This window comes from Cyprinus carpio, chromosome A6 (assembly GCF_018340385.1).
Source record: "Cyprinus carpio isolate SPL01 chromosome A6, ASM1834038v1, whole genome shotgun sequence".
Classification (NCBI taxonomy): domain Eukaryota; kingdom Metazoa; phylum Chordata; class Actinopteri; order Cypriniformes; family Cyprinidae; genus Cyprinus; species Cyprinus carpio.
In genome coordinates this window covers 17,553,465-17,568,590 of record NC_056577.1, presented here as the reverse complement: position 1 = coordinate 17,568,590, position 15,126 = coordinate 17,553,465, and the positions used below count along the sequence as shown (strand labels likewise).

At 34.4% G+C, this 15,126-nt stretch overlaps 1 protein-coding gene across 1 annotated transcript; it reads right to left on the bottom strand.

Moving 5' to 3' along the window:
* Positions 1-1,623: 1,623 nt before the first annotated feature.
* Positions 1,624-10,453, bottom strand: LOC122145415 (zinc finger protein DZIP1L-like). The gene is given in 12 exon segments (XM_042759193.1): positions 1,624-1,673; positions 1,908-1,970; positions 2,079-2,100; positions 2,538-2,684; positions 3,048-3,110; positions 4,297-4,428; positions 4,608-4,703; positions 4,705-4,770; positions 5,553-5,677; positions 5,783-5,867; positions 7,140-7,706; positions 10,186-10,453. Coding segments are annotated over 11 exon segments (1,362 nt in total). The 5' UTR covers positions 7,653-7,706; positions 10,186-10,453.
* Positions 10,454-15,126: the final 4,673 nt, after the last annotated feature.

The window sequence follows — 15,126 nt, the reverse complement described above, 5'->3', positions numbered from 1 at the left end:
GATGGCGGATTGTAATACAAAAAGGATTATGTGTTTATGAAAAACATGTGAATGAAATTAAATCTATTCCAGTTTTTGAAACGAACTGGTAGACAACCAGTTTGAAGGAAGCATAGTTTGCTCTTTGGGTTAAAATAATTTCTTAATATGAAATCCGAATGGCATGACAATTAGAGATTAGACTGTACAGAAATTAAAATAACTCGATAACGATAACTTCCAGGGTTTTTTTTCACCTACAAAATGTGTCCTCACTGCAGCACTCTATTTTTGGCAAAATGATACAGATGACAGAGGGCTGTGAACAGATTTACATTAAATATATTCAGTATTCAGACTAATTCCAAATGGAGAAATTCAAATAAATACACGTATAGGGCTTTGGCGTTTGCTCACCATGTGAATTGGGACTTTTGGGGAGTTTGGGTGTGTCTGAAAGCTTCTGACGGTTCACTGTCTGTCCAATCAGGATCAGCTGTTGGGTTCAGCAGTGATCCTGATTGCACAAGGCGCACGGAGGGGGAAGGCTTGCCCCGTGAGCTGGTGATATAAGCATTGTCCTCAACTGACTCATCCTCATCTGAACTGAAAGGTGGTGTGCTAACAAGACAAAATGTACTCATTAAAAACATACTGATAAGGTAATATTAAGCATAGTTAAAAAACAGCTTGACATCTCAACTTTCTATTTCATATGTTTTCTGAATATTCTGAACATTACCAATTTTAAAAGAAAGTATACCCATTCTTTTTTTTGCTGTGTTTTTGGAGTCTGTTTCTGAGGTGCATTGGAGCGTGGGGTGGGTGTTGGAATAAGTGCTTGTGGCTGCTGGCTCTTGGTCCTCCGAATGGAGGACTTTGAGTCCCTCTCTGGATCGGACGCTTTTTTCCTTCACTAGGGTTGAATTTTTCTTTCCCCCTAAAACAAATATAAAAGAATGACTGATCTTGGTTCAGAACAGTGGCAACCAAATGGAACTGACTTACAGATAAGTTAGACGTGTGAGTATGGGTAGTGTGGTGGCATGATAAATAACACATTTGCTTACCCTGTTTTAAGTGCTGGGTGTTATTTCCCCTGGCTATTCTGTAGGCTTTTCACTCGCCTGATGATCTCATGTGTCAGGTTGTCTCTTGGGTTCTGAAGGGCTGGCTGCTGTCTGTATCTCTGCAGCCGCTGACCAGTCAACAGAGCACTCAGGTTCTTAAAGTTTTGCTCAGAGATACCCTTGGTACCCTGCCAAAACATCATCACTTCAACCACAGAGCAATGCTATTGAATTACATCATATATTCATGCATCATGCATTTTTTTTTTTTTTTTGCTGCATACTTTATATATTTTTGTTGTGACTGTTGTTGCGTAAGTCGCAACAGATGTGTTCTTTAGTTTAGTAGTTGGATTGTACAGTATGTCAATGATCAGACTATCATTCCTACAGTTTAACATAAATCATGCTATATTTCCTAAAATACTGTTTCATTTAGTATTTTATGCCTTAAACTAAATATTGATGCTTGTTTGAGTCAATCTGTACCTTCCGCAGTCCCATATTCTACAGTTTCTCCTCCAGTGTTTCTTCTAGAATGAGTCTAGACGCTTTCATCAGCTCTGACTTTCCTTTACGTAACTTTAGAACCTTCCCACTGGGGTTCATCTGAATCCTCCATGCCTGAAGGTGCATGCAAATTTTGTTTTAATAATGTACATCACCCCCCCCCCCCCCCCCCCCCCCCCCCCCCATTCCATCCCCCCCCCCCCCCCCCCCCCCCCCCACCCCCCCCCCCCCCACCCCCCCCCCCCCCCCCCCCCCCCCCCCCCCCCCCCACCCCCCCCCCCCCCCCCCCCTGGCATGATTGGTGTATGTACAGTATGTACTGTGGTTAGAAATTACTGAACCACACACTCTCTTCGTCTTCCTCCTGTGGTTCCTCAGGAGAATCTTGGGCTTTTTGCAAAACCACTGGAGCTACCAAATGAGACACAAAAATGGGTCAAAGCACATTAAATTCAAAGCAACAATCTTTATGTGATCATGCAGTGAGTAAGTCCATATATGGCAGCTAAAATTCATTACCTGAGACTGACAACTTTTTAATCTGTGGTGAAGCATCAATAAGAAAGATGATAGTGTTCAAGAATCAAGACATCAGCAGATAATTTTGCAATAACTACAATCACGTTAATCTAATTATGTGTTATTATTGAGTTAAAGTTGAAGTGTGCCATTTTTAAATACTTTAAAAACACCATCACAGCTTAATAAGTATAGACAACTATAGGTTTATAGGATCTCCAAAGAGTGTAAACACTGGTGCTTATTTTTACATAATGGCTTGCAATGAACTTTTTAGCATGTAATTGACTTCGTTGTCCAGACAAAACAGATGGGATGGGGATTCTGAAAACATCATTTTTGCTATTCTTTTGGGTGCCTCTAATGCCGCTTCACCATTAAGGTAACATTTTCTGATAAGAGCATGGTTTTATAGCTATCTTTCATGCACTGTTTGTAACTGTGAAGTAAATAACCAACCTTCTCCTCCCGAGATTTGATGAGTCTGTCCTTCTGGCTCAGCTGAGAAGAGAGAGAGGCAACCTGCTGCTGAAGTTTCTGCAGACTGGAGCCAGAGTTCTTCTCCACAGACAAGGCCTTCACAAGCCTGGCATTCTCACTCTTCAGCTGTAACACACCATACAAATCACAGACATGATAAGAATGTTCAGTATGTTGCCCAGCAGGGGTGTGCAGAAGAGCCAATATCTGTATCTGTAGCAATCTTAAAATTATCTACAGTATATCGGCATTCGAATAAATTTAGGAAATCATCAGATGTTTTGCTAATTACACAGTAAGTCCGTTTTAAATGTAATTTTGTTCCCTTCATAGTTCTTGTTTAACAAATAAGCTCTGTATAACTCATAAAATTATATATATATATTTATTAGAATTCTAAAATTTCTTTAAATATCTTTTAACTTAAACAAAAACTTAAAGTTAAATACACTCATAATGCCCAGACAGTGCAATACTACAAAGACTTGCCTCTGCTTTCTCCTGTTGGTGTCTGTTCTGTGCTTCCTGAAATTTCTTCTTCCATTCACTTTTCTAAATGACAAAAATGGACATGTATAATATATTGAGAAACTGGTAAACAGCAAAAAAATGCAAGCACTCTGTGAACTAAAAAGTCTTAAATATGCATATTATTATGCATATATATATATATATATATATAGATATATATATATATATATATAGATATATATATATATATATATATATATATATATTGTAATGTAGTTTTGACCTTACATCAGTTTTCAGTGACAAGCAGTGCCAGCATGGCAACAGAAAATTCAGCGTGCTAACAGATTATCAGATTCAGAACATATTTCCTATTTAATACATAGCTGTCTAAAGTATGACCAGATTTTCAGTTTCAGAATGATCTGTTTTTTAGCCTGAAAACTGTACATTTTGTTGTTTGAAATATAATCCACTATTTTGACAGGAAAATGGAATGGAAATTTAGTCACATAGCGAGTGCTTACTCACATCGTAGAGGTCTGTTACCAAATGTAGCTACTGAAACATAATGTCCATAATGGATGTTGAAGTCTTGTTTAACAGTCGCAAACAGTACGATCTTATATATAGAGCTGTTCCACGCAGAAAGAGAATGAACAGCTTGTTATCCCCCAGCAGTCGGACGGATGCTGAACCACATAATCAACAGAAGAAAGAATGAAGGAATCTCTGTGCTGTATTTTGATGATTTACCACAGAGAGGTACGCAGTAATGTAAGGAGGACGTTTTCTCTTGTCTTTAATATACCACTACCCCCTATTTAATTCGAGAAACATTTATTATATCTAGCCAAGTTTTGTATAAAAGTTTCCCCATATAGTAAATGTGAACATTGTAAAGACCGTAAGCATGCCCACACTTGTGTCACCAAAGATCACAGAGGCAGTCTTGTACACCTAGCCAATTAAACATTACTGCAGATTTTAATATTTGAGTGTGAGAAAATGTACCTTAATCGCATTTAAGATTTGATACTTGAGACTCACAGAGTCTCGTAAGTAATTTATTTTGCCTCAGATTCTTTACTGGGCATTCCTAAATAGAAAGAACTTGCCTAAGAGTTGTTCAGTGTCTGCTGATGAATAATCCTTTTTCTTTTCCAACCAATTTTTTGCCAACTTGAAAAATAATAACCATTCATTTTAAAAATGCATTGTATTAATGACTCATGCATGACTCAGTGAACAAGCAAAGAACTCTCACCTTCCTGGCCATTTTCTCTTTTTAGCTCTCTCTCTCTCTGTTTTCTCTCAGTTCTTTCTCAGGGTCACTCTCTTCTTGTAAAGTGACATTATTAGCTACACCCACCTCTTTGTTCTGCAACACTAGCAGTTTCTATAGATGGAACGATGACAAAAAACATAAAATGTTATTACAACGACATACACAAAACATACCCCAGGAGCTCATCTGTTGGCTGCCTGGCAGGCATACATACCAGAGGATCTGTCTCCATCTACTGGTGACAGTTTAAAGTTGGCTATTCATTTTAAACCAATGTACTGTATACTCACAGCCTCTATGGATGATCTCTTGCTTGCCATGTCTTTAGACTCCTGGAGAAATAACTGTCTCAGCTCTCCAATTTCCTGCTGAGATTTTCTTCTCTCCCTCTTCTTTCCATCTCTCCAGTGCTTCCTTCTCTGACTGTTCTCTCCTTCGCTGCTCCTCTTGTTCCTGGAACACATCTGTGTTAATTGATATATTTCCTCTTAAACTGGTATTTCATATGGAGTTCAAGGAGTCTTCGTCATCTAAGGGGAAATGGTGATGTAAAAATTAGATCTTTCAATGCTTTCACACTAGCTCACAAAACTTTTGCGTCCCCCCTAGAAACTTTGCATTTGTGTTCTGTTATAAAAAGTATTGTATTCCTGCAAGAAATGTTATGTTTGCTTGGAAAAGCATTGAAACAGTTTTTTTCCCCATTTCAAATTATTCTGATCATCAGTTTTGTGATTGCATTTAAAAGTTTTGCAAGCAAGCAAAAAGTTTCCATTAGAACGCAAAACTTTTTTGATATAATGCAAAATTTTCACAGTTGAATGCAAGTTACTCAAGGGAAAACAAAAGCACTGGAATATTATTTTTCCTCAACATATTCCTTTTAAGAGATTAGAATTATTAGAGATGGTGATAGAAAAAATATATTTCAATGATTTTCAATGATTTTGGTTTTGCTCGCAAAACTTTAGTGTTCCCCCAATTATGCAAATAATTTATAGTCTCCAGATGCTTTCAATGTATGTAAAAGAGCAGCTTTGAAATTCTGCTTGATAATAGTAAGGGTGGGTAAATGAAAGCTACTGTATACCTTTAAGAAGTATAAGGCTTACTGAACTGATAATAAGCAAACAAACACATGACAATTTCAGTAAGTATCAAATACTGTAAATAGATACAGAAGAAAACAGCGTTAAGAATTTTTCTATGCTGGATCTTGATTTAAACAAACTCACCTGCTGACGCCTCAAACTTTCTGTTTCTCTCTCTGTCTGTAGCTGCATTTGCGTCAATCTCAGTTTCTCCTTTAGCTCTTCTATCCTATCTTCCATCTCTTCTACCTTGTGCTTCTTTTGTCTCTCTGAGACATATGCACAAGCAGTGATATTCAGTTATTAATCATTCTTTCCAACCACATCATCAATGAAGTTCAACCTTAGTTAAAAACCATTTTTTTTCCACCAACCTGCATCTGTAACTTCAGGATGTCGTCGCTGAACATGTGCTTGTAAGTAAGAGTAGTTGACAAATGATTTTTCACAGAACTGGCACTGTCATGAATGAAAAGGCATCAAAAATATTAGAACTGGTTTTATGATAACTAAAGGTCACCAAGCAGCCAGTAGTTCATTCTGTGCCAATTTTACAGTATCTACTTAATCATGAAATTATATTAATGTTTCTTAAATTGCATATTACATGTAACATTATGTTACCAGACTAAATAATGTGTAATGCTCACATTACACATTTTCAATTCTTTATCTTTTCAGTTAGCCTTGGTTAGCAAAATACCAGCTTAGCCTACTAGCTTAGTATAATGATAGCTCAATACAAATTTAAAAAGTTATTTTTATTATCTAGAACAAGATATCACACTATATTTTTTAAGGTATTGATGGAGGGGAATAGGCCTACATTTATTAGCCTACAGATTCAAAATGCTACCATTCAAAAGTTTGGGGTCGGTAAGATTTTCCTTTTATTTATTTATTTAAAAAAAAAAAAAAGATTAATGCTTTTATTATGCACAAACACATTAAATTGATGAAAAGTGACAGTAAAGAAATTTACAATGTTAAAATATTGCTATTTCAACTCTATTCATTAAATAATCCTTCAAAAGGTCAGTTTCCATTATTATTATTATTATTATTATTATTATTATTATTATTATTTTAACATTGATAATATCCATGACACTGAAGACTAGAGTAATTTAGCTTTGCCATTACAGGAATAAATTCTAAAATAATAATAAATTATTTTAAAATACATTAAAAATAGAAAACAGTTATTTTAAAATGTTTGGGGTCAGTAAGATTTTCATTTATATATATAAAAAATTAATGCTTTCATGATGCACAGACTCATTAAATGATGAAAAGTGACAGTAAAGAAATGTACAATGTTAAAAAAATTATATTTCAAATAAATGCTGTTTTTTTAACTCTATTCATTAAAGAATCCTTCAAAAAGTCACAGTTTCCAATTTAATTTAATTTGATTTTTTTACACTGATAATATCATGTCAAGTGCCACTGAAGACTAGAATAATTTAGCTTTGCCATCACTGGAATAAATTACATTTTTAAAATACATTAAAAATAGAAAACAGGTATTTTAAGTTGTAATACTTTTGCAATATTCCTGTTTTTAATATAGATTTTAATCAAATAAATGCAGCCTTTGTCAGCATAAGAGGCTTCAATCACACACACACACACACAAATCATACAGACCCTAAATGTTTGAACAGTATGTATGATTATGAGTGTAAGGTTTTAAAAGGGTTTCAAATGTTCAAAAATTTTTAAGACCACCTTGTGATAATTATTAGCACTGGCCTGCAGGAGGAGCTGTTGAGTGGCGATCATTTTTTTTCTCCGTCGATTCTCCTGCTTGGCTTCTTGCAAATTTTTTTCAAGTTCTGCTCGTTTTTCTTCTCCTTTCTGGATCAGAGAGAGTGCCGCCTGCAGACGTTCCTCCAGTCCTGACAGCTGAGAGCTCAGCAAGTCCTGGCAGTGCAGCAGGTACTCAGTGCTCAGCTGAGACATACGAAGCAGTTTGATCAAAGAAGGGTCAGCAGGTCCTCGACAGTTTGGGCACCTCTCGCCCTCCACGGCACAGAATGTTACGGTCGTAATGAAATTCTGAAGCACATCAACATCCATGTCTCGCTCGACACGTTCCACGTCAAGGGCAGAGAGACGCCTCCAGTCTATGGGCTCAGTTCGTGAGCGGAAGCGGAAGGGCTGAAGCTGGTGTCCTGGATTCCAGGGCGGTGTGGTAGAGAGAGCACTGTAGGGCTCACCAGGGGAGAACTGGCCCAACATAGTGAAAGGTTTGAGATAGAGAGGTGAATGGATGTGGTGATTCCTAGACAGAGGCTGAGTGGGGAGAGAAAACACAATATTTTGAGTTAAGCTATGACAATCAAATTAGCATAGTTAAAATATCATGAGACACTGAAGACTTGAGTATTTGTTTCTGAAAATTCAGCATTGCCATCCAGGAATTAATGACATTTTAAAATATTTTAAACCAGAAAAATGTATTTTAAATTGTAAAACTATTTCACAATATTACTGTTTTACTGTGTTTTTGATTAAATCAGTTTTGCAGCCTTGGTCAGCATAAAATACTTCTTTCAAAAACAGCAAAAATATCCTACCAACAATGCATAGCAATGTATACATTTTTAAATCTAAAACCAGATAATTTAGTTTTATTTTTTACATTTTGTATTATTATTTATTATAGTATGTGTTATATATAAAAATATATAGTTATATATTTCTATGCATTATTGTTTTTTTTATTGTAGTTGCTTTTTTCCCTGTTCTAATGGAATTGCTAAGTGAAGGAAATATGTGATCCTGGACCGACCACAAAACCAGTATTTAAAGGGATACTCCACCCCCAAATGAAAATTTTGTCATTAATTACTTACCCCAATGTCGTTCCAAACCCATAAAAGCTTTGTTCGTCTTCGGAACACAATTTAAGATATTTTGGATGAAAACCAGGAGGCTTGTGACTGTCCCATAGACTGCCAAGTTAATTACACTGTCAAGGTCCAGAAAAGTATGAAAAGCATTGTCAGAATAGTCCATCTGCCATCAGTGGTTCAACCATAACGTTATGAAGCGACGACAATACTTTTTGTATACAAATAAAACAAAATAAAAGTGGTAAATGGCAGACTATTCTGACGATGCTTTTCATACTTTTCTGGACCTTGACACTGTTATTTAACATTTTGATATATTTATGGTAGAAAATTTACAAAATATCTTCAAGGAACATGATTTTTACTTAATATCCTAATGATTTTTGGCATAAAAGAAAAATCGATCATTTTGATAGAATTTATTTTTGGCTATTGCTACAAATATACCCCAGCGACTTAAGACTGGTTTTGTGGTCCAGGGTCACATATATTCATGTAAATTAAATGGCAGACAAAATTTTGTGAAAGTCAAAGAGTCCATCTCTATGACAACAACTAAAAGCCATTGTCAGCGGCCACTCTTGCACGATTGTTTTTAGGACTGTAATTTCAATGAAAAGCTTTCCAAATTGTCAACAATAAAATGTGTGTGAAAGAGAGCAAGAGCTGCATTTCTTCTCTTATTTTCTGTGCAGTACATAGACTATAATATACATTAGCATGCATAGTAAGTACGTCAGCCATAAGAACAGAACCAAATATAAATCTGTTAAGTGAGTCTTGTATATGAAAGAGATCTCATATTTCTTAAAGAACATTTTATTTTTTTTTTATAACAGTCAAAAACAAATATTTTTACCTGAAAATGCACTTGGTAAGGGTTCATCTTGTTCTGCTATGAATCAGTGCCATGGGGTCTGAACTGAGTTTAATGCCTTTTAGTTTACATATCAACAGTAAACTGTCTCTCTGCAACTCAAACTAAACCCGTAACACTACCTGGCTAATTTTACTTCCCATGTTTCAAGACAACCAATCACACCTCTGACTGAACAATCTCAACAGTTAACCAGGTGAATTACATGCAACATAATATAAACATTTTCCCTGGATCTCAGTGACTGAGTGACCAAATAACTAAATTATTTGATCCCACCAGAATCAGCATCACTTCTCTTAATATTAGGAATTAAAGTATATTTTTTTGTGCACGTGTCTAATTATTATGTAGCCTATGTGTGTATGTAGGCCTAATGTATGAGCAATGAAGTATTTTGGTTAGAAAATAATCAGATCAACCTCAGTGTGTATGACCAAGGTGCAAGACGCAGTTTATTGTCATGTGATTAAAACAAACAAACAAACAAATAGATGACCGCTTGATGACTCATATATGACTTATATGACATATATATAAACAAAAAAAAATTATGTTTTGTTCAGTTCAAATACAACCCCAACAAATCTTCGTCAATATGCTCATGGCTCAAAATTCATGATATTAATGGAAAAAAAATAATAATAATAAAAAAAAAAAAAATGAAGTTTGAAATCGTTTTGGAAAATAAGTGTTAGCAGTGTGTGCTGACAAAGTTGCAAACAAAGTAAATTAGCAGTTAGAGTTATTAAATCTCTATCTAAAAATCTAAAAATAGTTTCAACGTTGTAACTAATTACACGCACTAACTTGAGATTTGATTTTTAAAAGATTGCTCACATTTATAATATCTAATGTCGTCAATGACCCATCAGTAGCCTTGCTAATAACAGTACCGCGGGGGGGAAAATTATACTAATATAACTAACATACATTAAAAAGTAACCTATGTGATTGTTATTTCTGCGATCAACGGTTGACAACAACGACATACTGTACACAAAAGTAACGTCTAGACATAGATGTTTCAGACACTTACCTTTGTCTTGATTACAAAAGTTAATAATAATAAAATAATAATAATAATAATCAGTTAAAAGCTTTAAGCTGCAAACTGAAAGGAGAAGTTAACAGCTGGCAACTGTTGCTGATAGGCGGGGCTAAGAGAGAAGCGTTTCTTGTTGCCATAGTGACTACTGACTCATGGAGGTGGATGACCTCAGGTGCCACAACTAAAGATAAGCAGAGAAGGAAAATTGTATATTGCTTGTGTATGTTTATATGTTATATATTTATAGTGATATAACTGTGTAAAAGTAAAACCAAGTAAACAGAGTACAGAGTAAAATATATATATATATTTTTTTTGTATTCCTTGTGCCCTATAAAAATAAAAAAGGAAATTAAATGACATTTCATTATATTCAATTAAAAGAAAAACAAATTGAGATTAAATTTTAAAGTCGAACTAACAAAAACAATACGGAAACTGCCATGCAACATTGCAACTGAACACATGATGGCGCCATAACAATAAAGTGATATTTAAAATACTATATAATACTGTAAATTTAATTAAAGAGGTTAGCAGCAAAACTTTATGAAATGAAATTTATGAATGTGCAAGCATGGACAAAGAAAACATTGCTATATAGGTCTTCTTAATCAATTTAGCTTGACAATCATCAATGAATTTCTGTGCATTTACAGATTCTCTTTAAGGGATGTTAAAATCTCATTGAGTGCTCTCTGCCTGACTGCTTCGGCCACTTCTGAGGAGCAAGTTCATCCTTCACTGTCTGTTTAATGAGGTGCTTGACTTGCCTGAAGTGACTCTCTCCCCAGCTCTGTTCTCACACACTCCTAACAGCTTCACTGTCAGTAGTGCCTCCTTTTCACAACAACGCATCAGACTGGGATTCTATTTTCTATGACCACAGAGTCAAATATACTGATGAACGCATACATACATGGGGAGAAAAGGGCTAGCTGTCACATGGTGAAGTTGGGGCTTTATATCAGTTACTGGTTATAGGTTTTAAGTCCAATGCATGAATGATTGTTTTCTTGAACAATGCCTGGCTGTCACATTTAGGACTTATGAATTCTATCGCCAAAACAAAGATTCAGAGTAATAACTGTTTGGTAAAAAAAAAACCGACCAACTGGTAATTGCACTGCATTAAAAAAGGCTTATAATACATCAACATTAGTAATGTATGAACTTGAGGTCATTGTGATTCCATCACTTATGGAACTGAAATAAAATAAACTCCATATTTCCCATAGGCTCTCTCTTATAGTTATGTAAAACACTTTTAATAGAAAAGGCCATATGCTGAACTTCCCTGCTATTAATAAATCAGCATTTAGGCCAAAGCATTTATTATTAATTACTAGTTTTGAGTTATAGTACAAGAGGTTAATAATGGATGTCTGGGCTTGATTAATGCATTGTTAATTAGCTGCTAATACGAGTATTCTTACTGCCTTAACAGATGCCTTACTGCTGATTAGTGTTGTAATCCTTTTTAAGGTTGCCTTCTTTGTGCCTTGTAGTTTTACTCCTTTCTCTGTGAGTAATGCCTTTTTACTGCTTATTTTACTGCAGACATACAGTACATTTCCCATAGTGAACGAGAGACAATATAATTTAACTCACAAGCAAATAAAATATCAAAAAATAGCACATAATACTTTAAGTCAGTTACATAGCAGCTTAACAATACAACATGACAGCGAGCCATGGATCACAAATAATCTCATGAGAATGTATTGACCTTGTATTGTATTGGCTGATACTTCCACTGCACAGTTAAAGACTATTGAAGAAACCCTTGAATGTACAGAATATGTTAATCTAAAACACCTCACACTCAGTGTGTAGTGTCTTCTTTATCAAAAGCAATTAATCCACAAATTTAAATAAGCATTTCATGCTTTTTTCTAATTATTTACTTTCATAAGACATTATCTGGATGAAAGGAGGTTTCACCCCTTCACTGGTTATTTCTGAATGCTGTGTTTTGAAGTTAATTAAACCTTTACAATTTAAACAGGATTTTTCTCCACTGCTGTAGAAGTAATTCTTTATAATGAGACATTTTAATGCACTAAAGCTATATTTAAAAACAAATAAACAATTAGCAAAAAAACTGAATTCTACATACATTGGTAAGAAAAAATCAAAAAAAAAAACTTATTATTACCACCAACAATACTTCTTTAACAACATTTTTTTATCAACAAACAAAAAAAACAGACCTAAATAAAAACCACAAACAAAGTGTCGGCATTATTAACATTTTTTAATTTTAATCTTAAAAAAAGAGGCATTTAACATGACCACAGAATAAATGAGCCAAATTATAAGAATACAATAAATGCTAAAAGACAGTAAATTGGCCATTTTTTTAAATGATGTACATCTGATTTTTATATAAATGTGTGTTTAATAATTGCTTACACAAATAAATCACTGATTGAAGTGCAACAAATGCAGTTTAAAAGCATTTTGTATACTCTGTTGTCATGAAGGCCAAGAGTCTCAGCTTTTCAGTTAAACTGTAAGCAGAAAAAAAAGAAAGCTAAAAAGGTTATTAAAAGATTGGAAAAACTATGAACCTTCTTAGGACCACTAAGCAGATTTTAATGAAAAAAAATATATATATATTAACCAGACATGGCTAAAATAAAGCCATAAAAAAAATTAAAATAAAAACCTATAAATGAGAAAAATATTTGCCTTTCATTGCATTTAGAAATGAAAAATGAATATAAGATCACTGAAGGAAGCGCTATTGATTTTTTGGAAACAGCGGGTTGTGGTGGATTAAGAGAGGTTCAAGGAGCTGCACGCTTTTCATAGTTTCACACAGTAAATAAGCAATTCGATTGAATGATGCATTGAATGAGCCTTCAGTTTATGAAAGCGTGGTCCAATGAACTTGATAGATTCAAGTTACTTTTGAGAATCATAGCTTATATACCCACCTTTATATGGAACCAGTAGGTATATTTTTTTCTTTTGGCCATCTATTGGCTGCTTCAATATGTACCTCCAGTATGCATCATATACTGCAGTTTGTGCAGTATATACTATTTCTATGGCCACAGGAAGATGAGAGTCATACATACAGTACATGATGATACACCTGCTGTGGTGACAGATGGTAAGAGGAAGATATTTAAAGCAGAAGCCAAATCCAGATGATTTGATTGGTGGCAATTTCATGCACAGTTGGATTCCTCCACGCCTCTATATGTGCTGTGTGTTGGCAACACTTGGCACAGATACAAAATACAGTTGGTCTTTTATACATCTATACATAATTCCCATGGTGGACCCTCTGCAATCACAATTGGAAATATGAGTCTAATGCTTAAAATATTTGGCTGAGGTCTCCAGAATGGGCCTTCTCATCATATTATTCAGTTTTACAATTACAGTGTTTAGTTGGGTATGTTACAGGGTTTTATTTAGCAAGAGTATTTCATTCTTCATATTTTATGAATCGTGTTTTATTTTCTCTCAAACTCTCACTTTGATTTTCCTTTTGAATTTAACTGCAGAAAATAATCATACAGACTTATTTTTGTTTCAGATGTTCTGTATGCAGGCTACTTACAGGGCATGCAGTTTTGAGAGTGTATTTATAAAATCTGGAGAGTGTATCAATCAACCAATCCATCAATCAATCAATCAATCAATCAATCAATCAATCAATCAATCAATCAATCAATCAATCAATCAATCAATCAATCAATCAGCCTGGCAGCATTATGTTAACAATACACAGACTTTTGAATCAACTACAAAATGGCTGTTAGAGTGCTTTTATTGATTGATTTAATGATTGATAATTGTTTATATGTTCAAGAGAGCCCACCGCCGAATTGCATTTAATGTAAATATATTTTTACTTGTCCAAGCAGAAATCACTTTCTTAAAAATCATTTAAAAAGGATCTCTTAGAAAGGTATAAGACACAAGCCATGTAATTTGAAATGTCAAGCATAAATCCCAAGGCAAGAACCACTAATAAACAGAAAAAAACAATGCATTTGATACTTTTTTATTGCATAATCTGTTTTATAATTTGTGAAAATATTTATCTAAATACATAAATCTTCAATGAGTTTCACGGGAACCTATGCCCCAAAAGCTTGAAATAACACTACACTGTAAAAAAATAAAAAAAAAAAAAAACTATAAAAACAACCTGAAAATTATAGGCCTACAATATAAAACCGTAAACCAGTTCATCCAACAATGCACACTGCTACTAAAATCTATTTCTGTATTCCTTTATTTCTTTAACATATACTGACAACCACCATACTAATTCAGGTGGTAAAAAAGGAAGACGAATTACGAATCACGAAAAAAGTCAATTTACAAGCTTTTCCACAGGCAAAATTACACTAGCATTCAGAAGGTGCAGTGATTCACGCAAACCCAAAACACCATCATGGTAACACACACGACACTAAAATAATGCAATAAAGATTGATTAAATAACATAAGATGTACAGAAACTGAAAGCTTCTTCTGTCTCTAAAACATAGGTTATTCCTTGTGTGCGCCAACATAGGCCTACTTTGCAAATAAACACCTTACTGATTCAGATAAAACCCAAATGTGCCTATAACTGATAACTATGAAGAAACATAATTATTCAAACAAAATACTTTCAGTTGTAAAGTGTTCCACAGGGAATACTGGGAATGTCAATTTACAGGTTTTCACTGTAAATTATAATTTGATTTGCCTTTAGATCCTTTAAAGGTTTTGCCTGTGTACGGTGGGAAAAAAAGGTATCAGCATTATTTTTTTTATTAATTTTTTTTACATTAAGACACAGTCAGAGACTTTGGCCCAGTATTTAGCTCATGTATATTAATATGGCAAGGTGTACTGTACTTGTGGTAATCCCAAGGAGATCCAGTAGCATAAACTCATTAATAATCAAGAGCCAAG